At 41.8% G+C, this 17,644-nt stretch overlaps 2 protein-coding genes across 2 annotated transcripts; both read left to right on the top strand.

Annotated features, from left to right (window-relative positions):
- The first annotated feature begins 207 nt into the window (after positions 1-207).
- On the top strand, positions 208-4,916 carry LOC129097151 (extracellular calcium-sensing receptor-like). The gene is made up of 12 exons (XM_054605899.1): positions 208-366; positions 553-708; positions 856-1,008; positions 1,090-1,290; positions 1,725-1,861; positions 1,991-2,231; positions 2,343-2,473; positions 3,164-3,260; positions 3,435-3,558; positions 3,680-4,152; positions 4,255-4,335; positions 4,560-4,916. The coding sequence occupies exons 1-12, from the start codon at positions 208-210 to the stop codon at positions 4,914-4,916; spliced, it is 2,310 nt and encodes a 769-aa protein (XP_054461874.1).
- Positions 4,917-10,576: 5,660 nt separating this feature from the next.
- On the top strand, positions 10,577-15,694 carry LOC129097142 (extracellular calcium-sensing receptor-like). Its single transcript, XM_054605887.1, has 13 exons — positions 10,577-10,767; positions 11,006-11,162; positions 11,379-11,534; positions 11,682-11,834; positions 11,916-12,116; positions 12,449-12,692; positions 12,849-13,060; positions 13,156-13,286; positions 13,947-14,043; positions 14,218-14,341; positions 14,463-14,935; positions 15,038-15,118; positions 15,338-15,694. The coding sequence occupies exons 1-13, from the start codon at positions 10,577-10,579 to the stop codon at positions 15,692-15,694; spliced, it is 2,577 nt and encodes an 858-aa protein (XP_054461862.1).
- The last annotated feature ends 1,950 nt before the right edge of the window (positions 15,695-17,644 follow it).

The following is a 17,644-nucleotide window of genomic DNA, read 5'->3' as shown; positions in this document are numbered from 1 at the left end:
ATTTTTCTTAATTGATTTCATTTTTAAACTAAAAAGTGTCTTAAATAAATGTATTTTGCTGTGATTAGATCTGTATTGATCCTACACTATTCACATGCAGTTTTATATTTGAGATACTGTGTTTTCTGTCTCAGTGTGAATTTTATAGACTGCATTAAACTTTATTCATTTCTCTGCAGCTTTGACCACAGGGCCTTCCGATGGATAATGACCATGGTGTTTGCAGTGGAGGAAATAAACCGTAATTCAAGCCTGTTACCAGGTGTTAAACTTGGCTATAGAATTATGGACAGCTGTGATCATGTCCACACCAGCCTGAGAGCTCTTTTGTCTTTAGTCAGTCCCCCCAAAGCTGTGATGAGTGAGGTGAAACAAATGGAAGAAATTGGACAAAGATTAGATATGTCAAAGGACAGGAGTACTATAACTAAGGGGGTAAAAAGAGAAAAAAAGAAAAGAAAGGAAAGTAGGCTGAGCACAGTGAAAAAGAGAGGCTCTGAAATGGATGAAGCAATGCCTCACAATCCTGAAAATGATGGAAATGACATAAAGGAAAATGTAACAGGGGAGATATTAGATAGCAGTACAAAATCCCAAGCTTTACCCTCATGTCTGTCTGATTCTTCTGTGTCGGCTGTGATCGGCCTTGCATCCTCTTCCCCTACAAGAGCTGTAGCTCACACCCTTGGCCCTTTCAACCTTCCACTGGTAAGAAAGGAATGAAAAGGCAGCTTTTTTTAACATAATCTTCTTTCCACCATGTTTTTTGGTGATAAATCATGAAACAATGTTTGATAAGGTTTTTCTTTTTTGTTTATGTCTTATCTCACTAATGTTAACTTTATCTCCATATAGGTGAGTTATTTTGCCACTTGTAGCTGTCTCACTGACAAGTATATGTACCCGTCATTCTTGCGGACTGTGCCGAGTGATCTCTTTCAAGTTAGAGGTCTTGTTCAGCTGGTCACCTTCTTAGGCTGGCTCTGGGTTGGCACAATAGGGACTACGGTGAGATAAGCGTTTGTCTTTTTACACCACCATTAGATAAATATACCAACAAGATTCATAAAAGCTCTTTATATATTTCAGGATGACTACAGTCACTATGGAATCCAAGAATTTTCCAACCAGTTTAAACAACACGGTGGGTGTGTAGCATTTCATTTGACCATCCCAAAATCACCAACACCAGCTGATATACAAGAAATGGCAGACAGGCTACAGAGTTCAACTGCAGTGGTGGTGGTGGTCTTTGCCACGGAGGGACAGCTGCAGGACCTATTCTTCGAGGTAAGCACTCTGTATTAGGTGTTCTTAACCTTTTGATTCTCAAGTCCGATTTATTTTGTGTTGCCAACTTTTGACTTGGATAAAAAAATAAAAAGAATCACGGGAGTGGCTTGTATGCTACATAATTTCTTTGTCTCAAAAAACGATCTATTTTGTGTCACTACATCGAAAGGAATTGGCTCTTAATCTCTGTTGATGTATATGCATGAGCATAAAATGATATATTATTCAGCATTTAAGTAATGATATGAGAATTAGGATTATATAAAGAATGTTGTTGCTCATGGTTATCTGTTTGCTTTATCAGATTTATTTAAGTATGCCTTATCTTCCAGCTGGCTCAGAGAAATGTGACAGGAATCCAGTGGGTAGCTAGTGAAGCCTGGGTGACCGCTAATCTGCTGACCTCAGCCCGCTTCCACCCTCTCCTAGAGGGCACGCTGGGCTTCTCCTTTCCTGGAGTCAGGATCCCCGGCTTGAAAGAGTTCCTGTTGAATGTCCGCCCTTCTCCCAAACCTGGAATGGCATTTGTCAACATGTTCTGGGAAGAGCTGTTTAGCTGCAGGCTAGAGTTTAGAGGAAACCAATCCCAAAACAATCAAGCAGATACCATGGATAACTTTATGGGATTGGATGCTTTTGGTTACAAAACAGACTCTCAAAACCTTCCTGGGTCCTTGGTCAGGTCTGGAAAACCAAGCACATTTGAGGGAGCAGCTGATGAAAACTATAACAGTACTGCTGAAAAACCTGTATGCACTGGTTCAGAGGATCTGAGGTACACTGACAGCAGCTTTACTGATGTATCTCAGGTCAGAATATCCTATAATGTTTATAAAGCTATATACGCCATCGCCCATGCTCTTCACACTTTATTAAACTGTGATTCTGCAGAACATTACGGAATGTGTGAGGATCATGAATCATTCACTTCTAGTCAGGCAAGTTATATTACTACAAAATAATCAAGTCAATTGTTTATTTTACCTATGTTATTATTTCAGTTTTTCCTTGAGTTTTTCTCTCCTCATAGTTCTTTTTTTTTCATACAGTTGCTGCATCAACTGAAGACAGTGAATTTCACCAACCAATTTGAGGAGAAGGTTTATTTTGACTCCAACGGAGAGCCGGTCCCTCTCTATGACATCATTAACTGGCAGAAGGACAGCAAGGGGAAAATTAGGTGGAATATTATACTTCAATACACAGCAATACCATTGTGTTTAAGGAATCGTGATTGAGAAGCATTTCATTTAGTTTATTGTCAGGCTGGTCCAGCATTCATCGCAAAACCACAAAAATATTATGGACTGTAATTGGAAGATATCCCTGAAAGTTTTTTAGTATGTTAATCAAGTAATTTTGAACGAGGATGTATATAGACCGTTAAATCAAATACCAGGAAGGGCAGGAGGGGAGGGGGATGTGTCCATCAAACAGCAATCTTTCAGCCAGGAGACTGGAGCTTGTTTGTGAAACAAGAAGTCAATGTTGATGTTTTTGTTACAGAAATGAGGTACTTCATTAACCTCACTTCCGTAGTTGTTTTAACCCAAACAATGACCTAAACTTAAACCTAACTTAATGGTTTTGTTGCCTTAACCTAACCAAGTAGCTTTGTTGCCAACTTAACTGGGTTTCCTGTGAATACAGAAGTTTATTTTGAAAAAAAATGATGCACGTAACGAGCCAAAATTGACACGTATTACAGGCTTTCATAGGAAAACACACACGGAAAATGAGGAGTAACATTTCACACGAATCCTTGTATGAGGACACATTGTAGCTTTTTAAGCATTCAGATGAATTGCAATACAAAATTGTCAAATATGTTGTTTGGCCTGATTATGAAATAATATTATGCTGTGTTTAGATTTATAAAAGTGGGAAGCTATGATGGTTCCGCTCCATTGAAAGAACAATTACAGATAGAGCAGAGCACCATTGTGTGGACCACAGGACAGTCACAGGTGGGTCATATGTCCTCTAAAAACATTGATGTTTATTTACAAGATAAGACATTGTAAATATTGGCTGGTGATTAAAATAGCTGTTTTATTCAGTAAACAACAATTTTTTTCACCAAGCATCTAATCTGCTGCAAAGCAAATCTTGGTGTGTAATTTAACACTTTATTTCTTCAGGTGCCTTCATCTCTATGTAGTCCTCCATGCTCCCCTGGCAGCAGACAGGCCAGACGTCCAGGAGAGCCCCAATGTTGCTTTGATTGTTTGCCCTGTGCAGATGGAGAGATCAGCAACCAGACTGGTGGCACATTTATCATTTTCGTATTCATTCAAGGCATACTATATGAATGCAAACTGTAATGTAGAGTTTGAGTTGGTATGTGTTTACACAGTGTATGTCCACTGTATGTGTCTCTAAAAAGGTTCCACCGAGTGCACCAAATGTGCAGAATACTACTGGTCAGACAAAGACCAGGTGAAATGCGTTGCTGGGGTCGATGAATTCCTCTCTTTCCACGACATCATGGGCATCATCCTGGTCGCACTCACACTGCTGGGCGTTGTCCTGACAACCATCGTCACTGCTGTCTTTCAACGTTTCCGGTCCACACCGATTGTCAAGGCCAACAACTCAGAAATAAGTTTCCTGCTTCTCCTGTCCCTCAAGCTGTGCTTCTTGTGTTCCCTGGTGTTCATTGGCCAGCCATCTGTGTGGACATGTAGGCTCCGCCAGGCAGCATTTGGGATTAGCTTTGTTCTCTGTCTTTCCTGCCTACTCGTTAAGACCATAGTGGTTCTCTTGGCTTTTCGTACTAATGTACCTGGTTCAAGGGCCCTGAAGCTGTTTGGTCCCTCTCAACAGCGGACTATGATCCTCTGCACTACAGCTCCTCAGGTGGGAGGGCTTAAGAACCACCACTAATTGGACCTCAAGTTTTGACCATTTCACATTTTTAATTGGTTTTAAGAGGATGGCTTATCTTTCCATTTCCCCCAGATTTGTCTCTGCGCTGGTTGTCTTTTGGGTGCACCTCCTTTCCCATTCAAGAACTCAAACTACCAAGCCTCAACTGGAAAAGTAAGAATGACAGTATCCCACAGTGTCTTTATTGATGCAATAAGGAGTTGCCAAAGTCAGATATGTTCAAATCCTACCTACACATTAACTACACGCTTTAATGTTTGTTATGGAGATCAGAAAGAAACCAAACATAATCATTTAAAATACGTATATACACCCTGATTCTAATTGTACTATCCATGTTGATTTATCTGTATTTATGTATTGTTGGACATACATAGATTATTGTGGAGTGTAAGGAGCCATGGCCTCCTGGATTTTATCTGGTCCTGGGCTACATTGGTCTACTGGCCTTCGTCTGCCTCATCCTGGCGTTCCTTGGTCGCAAGCTACCTGATACCTTCAATGAGGCAAAGCTCATCACCTTCAGCATGCTGATCTTCTTGGCCGTGTGGATCTCTTTCATCCCGGCTTATGTCAGCTCTCCTGGGAAGTTCACTGTGGCTGTGGAAGTATTTGCTATATTAGCCTCCAGTTTTGGACTGTTGCTCTGTATTTATTTGCCGAAATGTTATATAATATTACTACAGCCTCAGAGAAACATTAAGAAAGGAATGACGGGAAAATATCTCACATGAACTTAACATGTTGTGGCTGGTCATTTTAATTGGCCACCAAGCAAGCAAAAGCACAGACTTTTTAATAAGAAATTATGAAAATAAATTTGAATGTGAAACTAAATAAAATGCCACACCAAACATGGGTCTGGGTTTTCTTTTTATCCGATGGAAAGTTTGCCTCATTACTGTAAATTATTATGTCTGAAGTGGTGGACACTTTTTCCGATAGTGTTTCTTTGGAAATATACATTTAACTCAACAGATAAAGTAGTCCATGCACCATATTCACAGCACACTCCCAGAAAAGCTGCAAATATCCCTGATTTGTGTTAATTGACCAATGTCTTATATACTGTAACTCGGCATTTATGAAATACAAAAAAAATTGGGTTCCCTTGGAAGACTAATGAATGTGTAGGATTTTGTAAGGTGTATAGTTTGATTTTGGGGCTTTACTGCTTCCAACAGAATGAAAAGCCTAGTCTTACTAATTTACTGAACCACTAAATTGGAGGGTCAAGTGGTTACTTCGGTCAATTTAAATAGATATTTCAGTTTCGGTGATATATTCATTTTCATGGTCTTGAAACGTCTAATTAGGAACTTTGGTAATTTCCAACTAGCCAAGTTAAAGCTATGGTACGTTAATGTCTCCCATAGTAGAAATGCGAGAAATGCCTTATGGATAGATAACAGCTTGTTAAGTACTTTGGCTCTATATTGATGTAAGCATACCAGAAGTTAACACTGAGGGAAATAATAAAACAAAAAACAAAACCCATCATTACCTTACAGCATAACGTTATCACAGACTGTTTATAAGAAGTGGACGTAGTAGTCACGCCATCACCCATTGGTGTGTGGACTGCCATTTTGAAGCCTCAAGTTCTGGCACTCTTTCCATCTCCATCTTGGATTTAAGAAGGTAATAAATCAAGTGGGAAGTAGGGTCATTTGCTCATAGACTTCCACACAATTGGACTTGTTTTTTAAACCAGAGGAGACGTCCCCTGTTGGCCAGTAGAGAGAAAGCAAGTTTAAGACAATTCCGCACTGGCTTCACTTATCAGAACAAAAAGTTGCCGCCTGATTGTAATTCAAATGGTCTTAGAGGAAACTGGACTTCTGCACTTAAGACTTTAGGAAATGTAGCCAGTGACTGGAGACTTGTCAATCACAGGTCATTTCAGAGGGCATTCCTATTGGGGGTTCAACAATTGCAGATCCATGTATACGTCCCTTTAACACTCTTGGTTTTAGCTAGAGTGACCAAACTTACTCTGCCTCCGATTGGCTTACTTTGATATTCTTACCCTTACCCGAACTAATCTCACTCCTCAAGTATAAACCTAAACAACCCAACCAAAATACAAATGTCAATATCGGCAAAGCGTTCAAAGAAAGAGAGAAAATATTGCTAATATTTCGTCTTCTGCTAACTGAAGCCAAAGCTCAGTGCTGCAGCTCTCTAGCTGGCTAGAGCCTTGAATCTAAATGTAATCTCAAAAAATGTACATTCCGACAAGTTTGCTCAATTTTTTTTTTTTAGATACCGTTGATTCTCTGACAAATGAATCTTTAGAAAAAAAGTATCAAGATTAAAATCATGATCTGATGATGTTCAAAGTGAACATGCCATTTAGCTAATGGCATGTTGTCCTGATTTTCAGTGCACTAAAATCTTAAGAAAAGATCCATACACATGGCCTGGATTGATAAATGACGGATCTATAGCCATGGCACTGCGGCCTGGAATAATAGATTACAGATCCATACTCGGGGCATAACCCCTGATGGATACATGATGGATACATAGTCAAGGCCCGCCTGTCACGTCGGCGCCCCAGCCGACTCCTGTCCCGTCGGCGCCCTGGCCGTGCCCCCACCTACTCTTGTCCCGTCGGTGCCCCGGCCGTCTCCTGTCCCGTCGGCGCCCGGCCGACTCCTGTCGTCCGTCGGCGCCACGGCCGACTCCTGTCCTGTCGGCGCCCTGGCCGACGCCTGCACCTCCGGTCCCATCGGCGCCCGGGTCCCCCCGGGTCCCTTCCCGGATGGGCAGCGTTCCACTGGGCTGCCTCTGAGAGACCATGTCGAGCTCCAGGTCCGAGCCCCCTCCAAGAACCTCAGTCTCGAGAGCCCCCTGTCCAAGAACCTCAGTCTCGAGAGCCCCCTGTCCAAGAATCTCAGTCTCGAGAGCACCCTGCCCAGCCTCCAGAGCCCCCTGCCCAGCCTCCAGAGAGGATCCATCAGCCTCGAGAGCCCCGTCCACGTGGCCGACCTCCAGAGAAGCCCGGTCAGCCTGGTCGTCCTCCTGTTCGCTCCCCAGAGGGGTTCTGCCTGTCCGCCTTGCCTCAGCCTTCGAGGATTCCCTCCTCCAGACCCCTGCCACCCATCCGGCTGAGGATTCTGACTCTGCGGCCTCGGAGGAGTTCTCTCGGATTCTCCACGTGAGTCGATCCGAGACTGGTTTGCTATTGTGTGTACTGCCTGGAATAATGCTTCTTCCTACTACTCCATGTGTCCGTCGTACTGCTTTTGGGTCTTTACCACACCCGTTACATCCCGGATTGATAGATGACAGATCGGTTATCATGGCACAGCGGCCTTGATTGATAGTGGATGGATCCATAGACAGGGCACGGCGGCTCGGATGGATAAATTAAGGATCGATAGTCAGGGCACGGCAGCCCAGATGGATAGATTATGGATCTATGGTAAGGGCTATAGATCGATAGGTAGAGACAGAGATACATAGTCACGGCACGATGGGCTAGATGGTTAGATGGATAGATAGCCTAGATGGGGTGGATAGCCAGACAGACAAATATACAGATGGATGGATGTTCATGGCACGGCAGCCTGGATTGATAGATGACAGATAAATAGTCATGGCACGGCAGCTTGGATGGATAAATGAGGGATCCATAGTCAGGGCACGGCTGCCCGGATGGATAGATTTTGGATCCATAGTCAGGGCACGGCGTCCCGGATGGATAGATGACAGATCCATAGTCAGGGCATGATGGGCTAGATGGTTAGATGACAGTGCCATAGTCAGGGCACGATGGGCTAGATGGTTAGATGACAGTGCCATAGTCAGGGCCCGATGGGGTGGATGGTTAGATGACATAACCGTAGTCACCGCACAATGGTTAGATGGATAGATGGCCTAGATGGGGTAGATAGATAGCCAGACAGACCGATATTCAGATGAATGGATGTTCATGGCAAGGCAGCCTGGATTGATCAATGACGGATACATAATCATGGCGCGGCTGTCTGAATTAATAGATGACAGAGCCATAGTCATAGCAAGGCGGCCCAGATTGATTGATAACAGATACATAATCATGGCGCGGCGGCCTCGATTGATAGAGGATGGATCCATAGAAAGGGCACGGCGGCTCGGATGGATAAATTAAGGATCCATATTCAGGGCTATAGATAAATAGGTAGAGAGACAGATACATAATCAGGGCATGGCGGCCTGGATAGATAGATGACAGATACATAGTCAGGGCACGATGGGCTAGATGGTTACATGGATAGATAGTTTGATGGGATAGATAGCCAGACAGACAAATATACAGAGAGATGGACAGTCATGGCACTGCATCATGGATTAGAAGATGACAGATACATAGTCATGGCACGGCGGCCTGGATTGACGGATGAAAGATACATAGTCATGGCACGGCAGCCTGGATTGAAGATGACAGATACATAGTCATGGCACGGCAGCCTGGATTGATAGATGACAGATACAGTCATGGCACGTCGGCCTGGATTGATAGATGACAGATACATAGTCATGGCACAGCGGCCTATATTAATATAAGTCAGAACCGTAATCATGGAAGATGGTCTTGATTGTTAGATGACAGAGCCATAGTCATGGCACAATTAGACAGATAGAAACACTGTGGGACCACAGTGCCATCTAGCGACAATCGGTTGTAAGATCTATATCTTCTGAAGGACCGTGAGAGATAAAATGTTTACACGCTAGTAAGTCACATGACAGATGCACATTTTTGTGACTGTATTATCTTTGTTAAATCCTGTGCATTAACTATGTGTAACTAAAATGTCATTTTTGTGTACATACAAGTCTATACGTGTGTAAGGTTTATTATCATTGTCCATAGTGGGGGAAAGTATGTGACTTATTCATTTAAGATGTTAGATAAGTTAATTTACTAAGCAAGAGTACGCCAATATTAAGAGACAAATAAACTTGAAATAGCTGCGGAGAGGTATCATTAGTTACCACCTCACCCCGCCTCTAGTTGACACCCACCCAGGGTTGATAAAACTGTTGACATTTCCTTTGTCGCGTTTCTTTTCGTGTTTGTTGTGCGTATTGTTTGGTTTATGGAGCTTCATTACATTACATTAGCAGACGCTAAATGACTGTAATGTAATGTAATTCATACACACTCCCTTTATTTTTATTCGAGAATCGCAGTTATTTTCTTATGCTTTTTCTTCTTAACTCCTTTTGAGCATCTTATAGTTTATTCATTTTGGAGCAAGCCTTATTTTGATTTAGTGTATGTCCGTTAACCCTCGTGAGATATCAACTTTAATAACTGTCAATCGACCAAACGAGATTCATTTTAAGTATACAACGAGTAGTTGCGGCTCATACTCCTCGTCGGATAAAGAACCTGCTGCTGCGGATCAAGACCTGAAGCGCTTGGCAATACCGTAGGCCGCTTTCTAGTTCACTTTGCAACATCAGTGTGTGAACTTCAGAGACTTTTGCCAGTCCACTTGTTGGACATCCAAGGACAGCTGAGAACTACCGTTTCTGCACTCTGTCAAACGGCAATTATCGCTTCCCAACGGGAATCAACAACCGCTGGAAAGCCGTGTGTTGACCCCATTGGAGCAGCAATAACCAGCTGAGCCCAAGGCTGTCATCAGGACAACGCTGCACAAAGTAGGAAACTGACTTCTCCGAATGTGATCAAGAGTTCGTGTTGGATAACACTCCGAATGGTTATATTTTAGATTTATCGGTTAGAGTAGTGTCAGTATATTTTTATAGGAAATCACAGTCTCTCCCTGTGTTATTTGAAACTAATTAATTCATCATTTGTATCATTGTATAGTAAATTAAAGGATTAATGATAGATCTATTGCCACCGCGGGAAAGGGACTAATTGGGGGGGGGCTACAAGCCTAAACGAATAATTTCCGACTAATTTCGGCCTCCTAGGGCAGACTGTGGCTGCTAAATGGTGGGACATTTTTGTGGTGATTGGCTGACAGACCAAGAGACTGAGTTAGAGATGCTGGTCACAGCTAAAAATGTTATCTGATAAAATATTTCAATAATAACGTCATCGCTAAAATTCATACTTCCACGTGTTGTTCTCTCTCCTGTGCCATTGCATTTGATTGTGATTGGTTGATCTGGCAATGACTCATATGACCCATAAAATACAGCAAGCATCATAGTTTTTATAAAGTCTACATCATCAGCCTTTCAGAGCATATGTTGGAGAACCATCATCTCGCCTAAACAGACAGTTTTCGTGGGATCTGTATGGACATTGAATTATAACCTTGTTATGACTTCTCCCTGGCTGATTCTTTGGGCCTCATTTAGCTTTCTTTTTCCAGTGTTCTCTGATGTGAAGGACAGGGAAGAACCAAGATTAGAGAGAAGTATGGTGGGGAATGAGGGAGTGAGTGGGGTTGGTTCGAGTTTACCTCACTGTGTGAAACTGACGGACATTGAGCCTCTGGCAATGCAGTCGGGAGGGGATGTTGTGATTGGAGGGCTTTTCCCTCTGCATTATGATGCTCATATGCAAGAGCAAAGCTACCAAAGCAAACCTCAGCTCACACCTTGCAGTGGGTAAGTGTGTGGATACTGTTGGAATCTGAAATCCCACATTAACATATGTTTTTACATTTTTCTTAATTGATTTTATTTTTAAACTAAAAAGTGTCTTAAATAAATGTATTTTGCTGTGATTAGATCTGTATTGATCCTACACTATTCACATGCAGATTTATATTTTGCTGAGATACTGTGTTTTCTGTCTCAGTATGAATTTTATAGACTGCATTAAACTTTATTCATTTCTCTGCAGCTTTTACCACAGGGCCTTCCGATGGATAATGACCATGGTGTTTGCAGTGGAGGAAATAAACCGTAATTCGAGCCTGTTACCAGGTGTTAAACTTGGCTATAGAATTATGGACAGCTGTGATCATGTCCACACCAGCCTGAGAACTCTTTTGTCTTTAGTCAGTCCCTCCAAAGCTGTGATGAGTGAGGTGAAACAAATGGAAGAAATTGAACAAAGATTAGATATGTCAAAGGACAGGAGTACTATAACTAAGGGGGAAAAAAGAGAAAAAAATAAAAGAAAGGAAAGTAGGCTGAGCACAGTGAAAAAGAGAGGCTCTGAAATGCATGAAGCAATGCCTCACAATCCTGAAAATGATGGAAATGACATAAAGGAAAATGTAACAGGGGAGATATTAGATAGCAGTACAAAATCTCAAGCTTTACCCTCATGTCTGTCTGAATCTTCTGTGTCGGCTGTGATCGGCCTTGCATCCTCTTCCCCTACAAGAGCTGTAGCTCACACCCTTGGCCCTTTCAACCTTCCACTGGTAAGAAAGGAATGAAAAGACTGTTTTTTTAAACATAATCTTCTTTCCACCATGTTTTTTGGTGATAAATCATGAAACAATGTTTGATAAGGTTTTTCTTTTTTGTTTCTGTCTTATCTCACTAACGTTAACTTTATCTCCATATAGGTGAGTTATTTTGCCACTTGTAGCTGTCTCACTGACAAGTATATGTACCCGTCATTCTTGCGGACTGTGCCGAGTGATCTCTTTCAAGTTAGAGGTCTTGTTCAGCTGGTCACCTTCTTAGGCTGGCTCTGGGTTGGCACAATAGGGACTACGGTGAGATAAGCGTTTATCTTTTTACACCACCATTAGATAAATATACCAACATGATTTATAAGAGGTCTTTATATATTTCAGGATGACTACAGTCAATATGGAATCCAAGCATTTTCCAACCAGTTAAGACAACAAGGTGGGTGTGTGGCATTTCATTTGACCATCCCAAAATCACCCACAGCAGCCGAGATACAAGAAATAGCAGACAAGCTACAGAGTTCAACTGCAATGGTGGTGGTGGTCTTTGGAAGTCAAGGACAGCTGCTGGGCCTTTTCTTAGAGGTAAGCACTCTGTATTAGGTGTTCTTAACCTTTTGATTCTCAAGGCTGACTTGTTTTGTGTCGGCAACTTTTGACTTGGATAAAAAAAAAAAGAATCACAGGAGTGGCTTGTATGCTACATAATTTCTTTGTCTCAAAAAAACCGATCTATTTTGTGTCACTACATCAAGGGGAATTGGCTCTTAATCACCGATGTATATGCATGAGCATAAAATTATATATTATTCAGCATTTAAGTAATGATATGAGAATTAGGATTATATAAATAATGTTGTTGCTCATGCTCATCTGTTTGCTTTATCAAATTTCTTTAAGTATGCCTTATCTTCCAGCTGGCTCAGAGAAATGTGACAGGAATCCAGTGGGTAGCTAGTGAAGCCTGGGTGACCGCTAAACTGCTGACCTCAGCCCGCTTCCACCCTCTCCTAGAGGGCACGCTGGGCTTCTCCTTTCCTGGAGTCAGGATCCCCGGCTTGAAAGAGTTCCTGTTGAATGTCCGCCCTTCTCCCAAACCTGGAATGGCATTTGTCAACATGTTCTGGGAAAAGCTGTTTAGCTGCAGGCTAGAGTTTAAAGGAAACCAATCCCAAAACAATCAAGCAGATACCGTGGATAACTTTATGGGATTGGATGCTTTTGGTTACAAAACAGACTCTCAAAACCTTCCTGGGCCCTTGGTCAGGTCTGTTGTAGGAAAACCAAGCACATTTGAGGGAGCAGCTGATGAAAACTATAAAAGTACTGCTGAAAAACCTGTATGCACTGGTTCAGAGGATCTGCGGTACACTGACAGCAGCTTTACTGATGTATCTAAGGTCAGAGTATCCTATAATGTTTATAAAGCTGTATACGCCATCGCCCATGCTCTTCACACTTTATTAAACTGTGATTCTGCAGAACATTACGGAATGTGTGAGAATCATAAATCATTCACTTCTAGTCAGGCAAGTTAAACTACTACAAAATAATCAATGTTATTATTTCAGTTTTTTCTTGAGTTTTTCTCTCCTCATAGTTCTTTTTTTTTTTTTTCATACAGTTGCTGCATCATCTGAAGACAGTGAATTTCACCAACCAATTTGAGGAGAAGGTTTATTTTGACTCCAACGGAGAGCCGGTCCCTCTCTATGACATCATTAACTGGCAGAAGGACAGCAAGGGGAAAATTAGGTGGAATATTATACTTCAATACACAAGAATACCATTGTGTTTAAGGAATCGTGATTGAGAAGCATTTCATTTAGTTTATTGTCAGGCTGGTCCAGCATTCATCGCAAAACCACAAAAAAATAATGGACCGTAATTGGAAGATATCCCTCAAAGTTTTTTAGTATGTTAATCATGTAATTTTGAATGACGATGTATAGAGACCGCTAAATCAAATACCAAGAAGGGCAGGAGGGGAGGTGGATGTGTCCATCAGAGCTTGTTCGTAAAACAAGAAGTCAATATTAATGTTTTTGTTACAGAAATTAGGTACTTCATTAACCTCACTTCCGTAGTTGTTTTAACCCAAACAATGACCTACACCTAAACCTAACTAAATGGGTTTGTTGCCTTAACCTAACCAAGTAGCTTTGTTGCCACAACTTAACTGGGTTTCCTGTGAATATGGAAGTTTATTTTGAAATAAAATGATGCATGTCACGAGCCAAAATTGACACGTATTGCAGGCTTCTATACGAACACACACGGAAAATGAGGAGTAACGTTTCACACGAATCCTTGTATGAGGACACGTAGCTTTTTAAGCATTCAGATGAGTTGCAATACAAAATTGTCAAATATGTTGTTTGGCCTGATTTTGAAATAATATTATGCTGTGTTTAGATTTATAAAAGTGGGAAGCTATGATGGTTCCGCTCCATTGAAAGAACAGTTGCAGATAGAGCAGAGCACCATTGTGTGGACCACAGGACAGTCACAGGTGGGTCATATGTCCTCTAAAAACATTTATGTTTATTTACAGGATAAGACATTGTAAATATAAGCTGGTGATTAAAATAGCTGCTTTATTCAGTAAACAACTATTTTTTCCACCAAGCATCTAAGCTGCTGCAAAGCAAATCTTGGTGTGTAATTTAATACTTTATTTCTTCAGGTGCCTTCATCTCTATGTAGTCCTCCATGCTCCCCTGGCAGCAGACAGGCCAGACGTCCAGGAGAGCCCCACTGTTGCTTTGATTGTTTGCCCTGTGCAGATGGAGAGATCAGCAACCAGACTGGTGGCGCATTTATCATTTTCGTATTCATTCAAGGCATACTATATGAATGCAAACTGTAATGTAGAGTTTGAGTTTGTATGTGTTTACACAGTGTATGTCCACTGTATGTGTCTCTAAAAAGGTTCCACCGAGTGCACCAAATGTGCAGAATACTACTGGTCAGACAAAGACCAGGTGAAATGCGTTGCTGGGGTCGATGAATTCCTCTCTTTCCACGACATCATGGGCATCATCCTGGTCGCACTCACACTGCTGGGCGTTGTCCTGACAACCATCGTCACTGCTGTCTTTCAACGTTTCCGGTCCACACCGATTGTCAAGGCCAACAACTCAGAAATAAGTTTCCTGCTTCTCCTGTCCCTCAAGCTGTGCTTCTTGTGTTCCCTGGTGTTCATTGGCCAGCCATCTGTGTGGACATGTAGGCTCCGCCAGGCAGCATTTGGGATTAGCTTTGTTCTCTGTCTTTCCTGCCTACTCGTTAAGACCATAGTGGTTCTCTTGGCTTTTCGTGCTAATGTACCTGGTTCAAGTGCCCTGAAGCTGTTTGGTCCCTCTCAACAGCGGACTATGATCCTCTGCACTACAGCTCCTCAGGTGGGAGGGCTTAAGAACCACCACTAATTGGACCTCAAGTTTTGACCATTTACATTTTTCCTTGGTTTTAAGAGGATGGCTTATCTTTCCATTTCCCCCCAGATTTGTCTCTGCGCTGGTTGTCTTTTGGGTGCACCTCCTTTCCCATTCAAGAACTCAAACTACCAAGCCTCAACTGGAAAAGTAAGAATGACAGTATCCCACAGTGTCTTTATTGATGCAATAAGGAGTTGCCAAAGTCAGATATGTTCAAATCCTACCTACACATAGGAGCTTTAATGTTTGTTATGGAGATCAGAAAGAAACTAAACATAATCATTTAAAATGCGTATATACACCCTGATTCTAATTGTACTATCCATGTTGATTTATCTGTATTTATGTATTGTTGGACAAACATAGATTATTGTGGAGTGTAAGGAGCCATGGCCTCCTGGATTTTATCTGGTCCTGGGCTACATTGGTCTACTGGCCTTCGTCTGCCTCATCCTGGCGTTCCTTGGTCGCAAGCTACCTGATACCTTCAATGAGGCAAAGCTCATCACCTTCAGCATGCTGATCTTCTTGGCCGTGTGGATCTCTTTCATCCCAGCTTATGTCAGCTCTCCTGGGAAGTTCACTGTGGCTGTGGAAGTATTTGCTATATTAGCCTCCAGTTTTGGACTGTTGCTCTGTATTTATTTGCCGAAATGTTATATAATATTACTACAGCCTCAGAGAAACATTAAGAAAGGAATGACGGGAAAATTTCTCACATGAACTCAACATGTTGTGGCTGGTCATTTTAATTGGCCACCAAGCAAGCAAAAGCACAGACTTTTTAATAAGAAATTATGAAAATAAATTTTAATGTGAAACTAAATAAAATGCCACACCAAACATGGGTCTGGGTTTCATTTTTATCCGATGGAAAGTTTGCCTCATTACTGTAAATTATTATGTCTGAAGTGGTGGATACTTTTTCCTATAGTGTTTCTTTGGAAATATACATTTAACTCGACAGATAAAGTAGTCCATGCACCATATTCACAGCACCCTCCCAGAAAAGCTGCAAATATCCCTGATTTGTGTTAATTGACCAATGTCTTATATACTGTAACTCGGCATTTATGAAATACAAAAATAATTGGGTTCCCTTGGAAGACTAATGAATGCGTAGGATTTTGTAAGGTGTATAGTTTGATTTTGGGGCTTTACTGCTTCCAACAGAATGAAAAGCCTAGTCTTACTAATTTACTGAACCACTAAATTGGAGGGTCAAGCGGTTACTTCGGTCAATTTAAATAGATATTTCAGTTTCGGTGATATATTCATTTTCATGGTCTTGAAACGTCTAATTAGGAACTTTGGTAATTTCCAACTAGCCAAGTTAAAGCTATGGTAACGTTAATGTCTCCCATAGTAGAAATGCGAGAAATGCCTTATGGATAGATAACAGCTTGTTAAGTACTTTGGCTCTATATTGATGTAAGCATACCAGAAGTTAACACTGAGGGAAATAATAAAACAAAAAACAAAACCCATCAATACCTTACAGCATAACGTTATCACAGACTGTTTATAAGAAGTGGACGTAGTAGTCACGCCATCACCCATTGGTGTGTGGACTGCCATTTTGAAGCCTCAAGTTCTGGCACTCTTTCCATCTCCATCTTGGATTTAAGAAGGTAATAAATCAAGTGGGAAGTAGGGTCATTTGCTCATAGACTTCCACACAATTGGACTTGTTTTTTAAACCAGAAGAGACGTCCCCTGTTGGCCAGTAGAGAGAAAGCAAGTTTAAGACAATTCCGCACTGGCTTCACTTATCAGAACAAAAAGTTGCCGCCTGATTGTAATTCAAATGGTCTTAGAGGAAACTGGACTTCTGCACTTAAGACTTTAGGAAATGTAGCCAGTGACTGGAGACTTGTCAATCACAGGTCATTTCAGAGGGCATTCCTATTGGGGGTTCAACAATTGCAGATCCATGTATACGTCCCTTTAACACTCTTGGTTTTAGCTAGAGTGACCAAACTTACTCTGCCTCCGATTGGCTTACTTTGATATTCTTACCCTTATGATAATCTCACTCCTCATGTATAAACCTAAACAACCCAACCAAAATACAAATGTCAATATCGGCAAAGCGTTCAAAGAAAGAGAGAAAATATTGCTAATATTTTAGTCTACTGCTAACTGAAGCCAAAGCTCAGTGCTGCAGCTCTCTAGCTGGCTAGAGCCTTGAATCTAAAGGTAATCTCAAAAAATGTAAATGCCGACAAGTTGCTGAATTTTTTTTTTTAGATACCGTTGATTCTCTGACAAATGAATCTTTAGAAAAAAAAAATCAAGATTAAAATCATGATCTGATGATGTTCAAAGTGAACATGCCATTTCCTAATGGCATGTTGTCCTGATTTTCAGCGCACTAAAATCTTAAGAAAAGATCCATACACATGGCCTGGATTGATAAATTACGGATCTATAGCCATGGCACTGCGGCCTGGAATCCGCCTTACAGATCCATACTCGGGCATAACCCCTGATGGATACATGATGGATACATAGTCCCCGCCTGTCCGTCGGCGCCCCACCCTCCTGTCCCCCATCCGGCCGTGCCCCCCCACCTACTCTTGTCCCTCGGTGCCCCGGCCATCTCCTGTCCCGTCGGCACCCCGGCCGACTCCTGTCGTCCCGTCGGCGCCACTGGCCGACTCCTGTCCCGCC

Source organism: Anoplopoma fimbria, chromosome 1, assembly GCF_027596085.1.
Source record: "Anoplopoma fimbria isolate UVic2021 breed Golden Eagle Sablefish chromosome 1, Afim_UVic_2022, whole genome shotgun sequence".
NCBI lineage: Eukaryota > Metazoa > Chordata > Actinopteri > Perciformes > Anoplopomatidae > Anoplopoma > Anoplopoma fimbria.
This window is presented reverse-complemented; position numbering and strand designations above follow the sequence as displayed.

Bases quoted from the DNA above. Each gene is read 5' to 3' on its own strand.
- LOC129097151 (XM_054605899.1), top strand. From the start codon at position 208: ATGACCATGGTGTTTGCAGTGGAGGAAATAAACCGTAATTCAAGCCTG. The intron at 1,862-1,990 runs GTTTAGAGGAAA...TGGAAAACCAAG, and splicing joins CTGTTTAGCTGCAGGCTAGA to CACATTTGAGGGAGCAGCTG. The intron at 4,153-4,254 runs GTGGGAGGGCTT...CATTTCCCCCAG, and splicing joins TCTGCACTACAGCTCCTCAG to ATTTGTCTCTGCGCTGGTTG.
- LOC129097142 (XM_054605887.1), top strand. From the start codon at position 10,577: ATGGTGGGGAATGAGGGAGTGAGTGGGGTTGGTTCGAGTTTACCTCAC. The intron at 10,768-11,005 runs GTAAGTGTGTGG...ATTTCTCTGCAG, and splicing joins CAGCTCACACCTTGCAGTGG to CTTTTACCACAGGGCCTTCC. The intron at 14,936-15,037 runs GTGGGAGGGCTT...ATTTCCCCCCAG, and splicing joins TCTGCACTACAGCTCCTCAG to ATTTGTCTCTGCGCTGGTTG.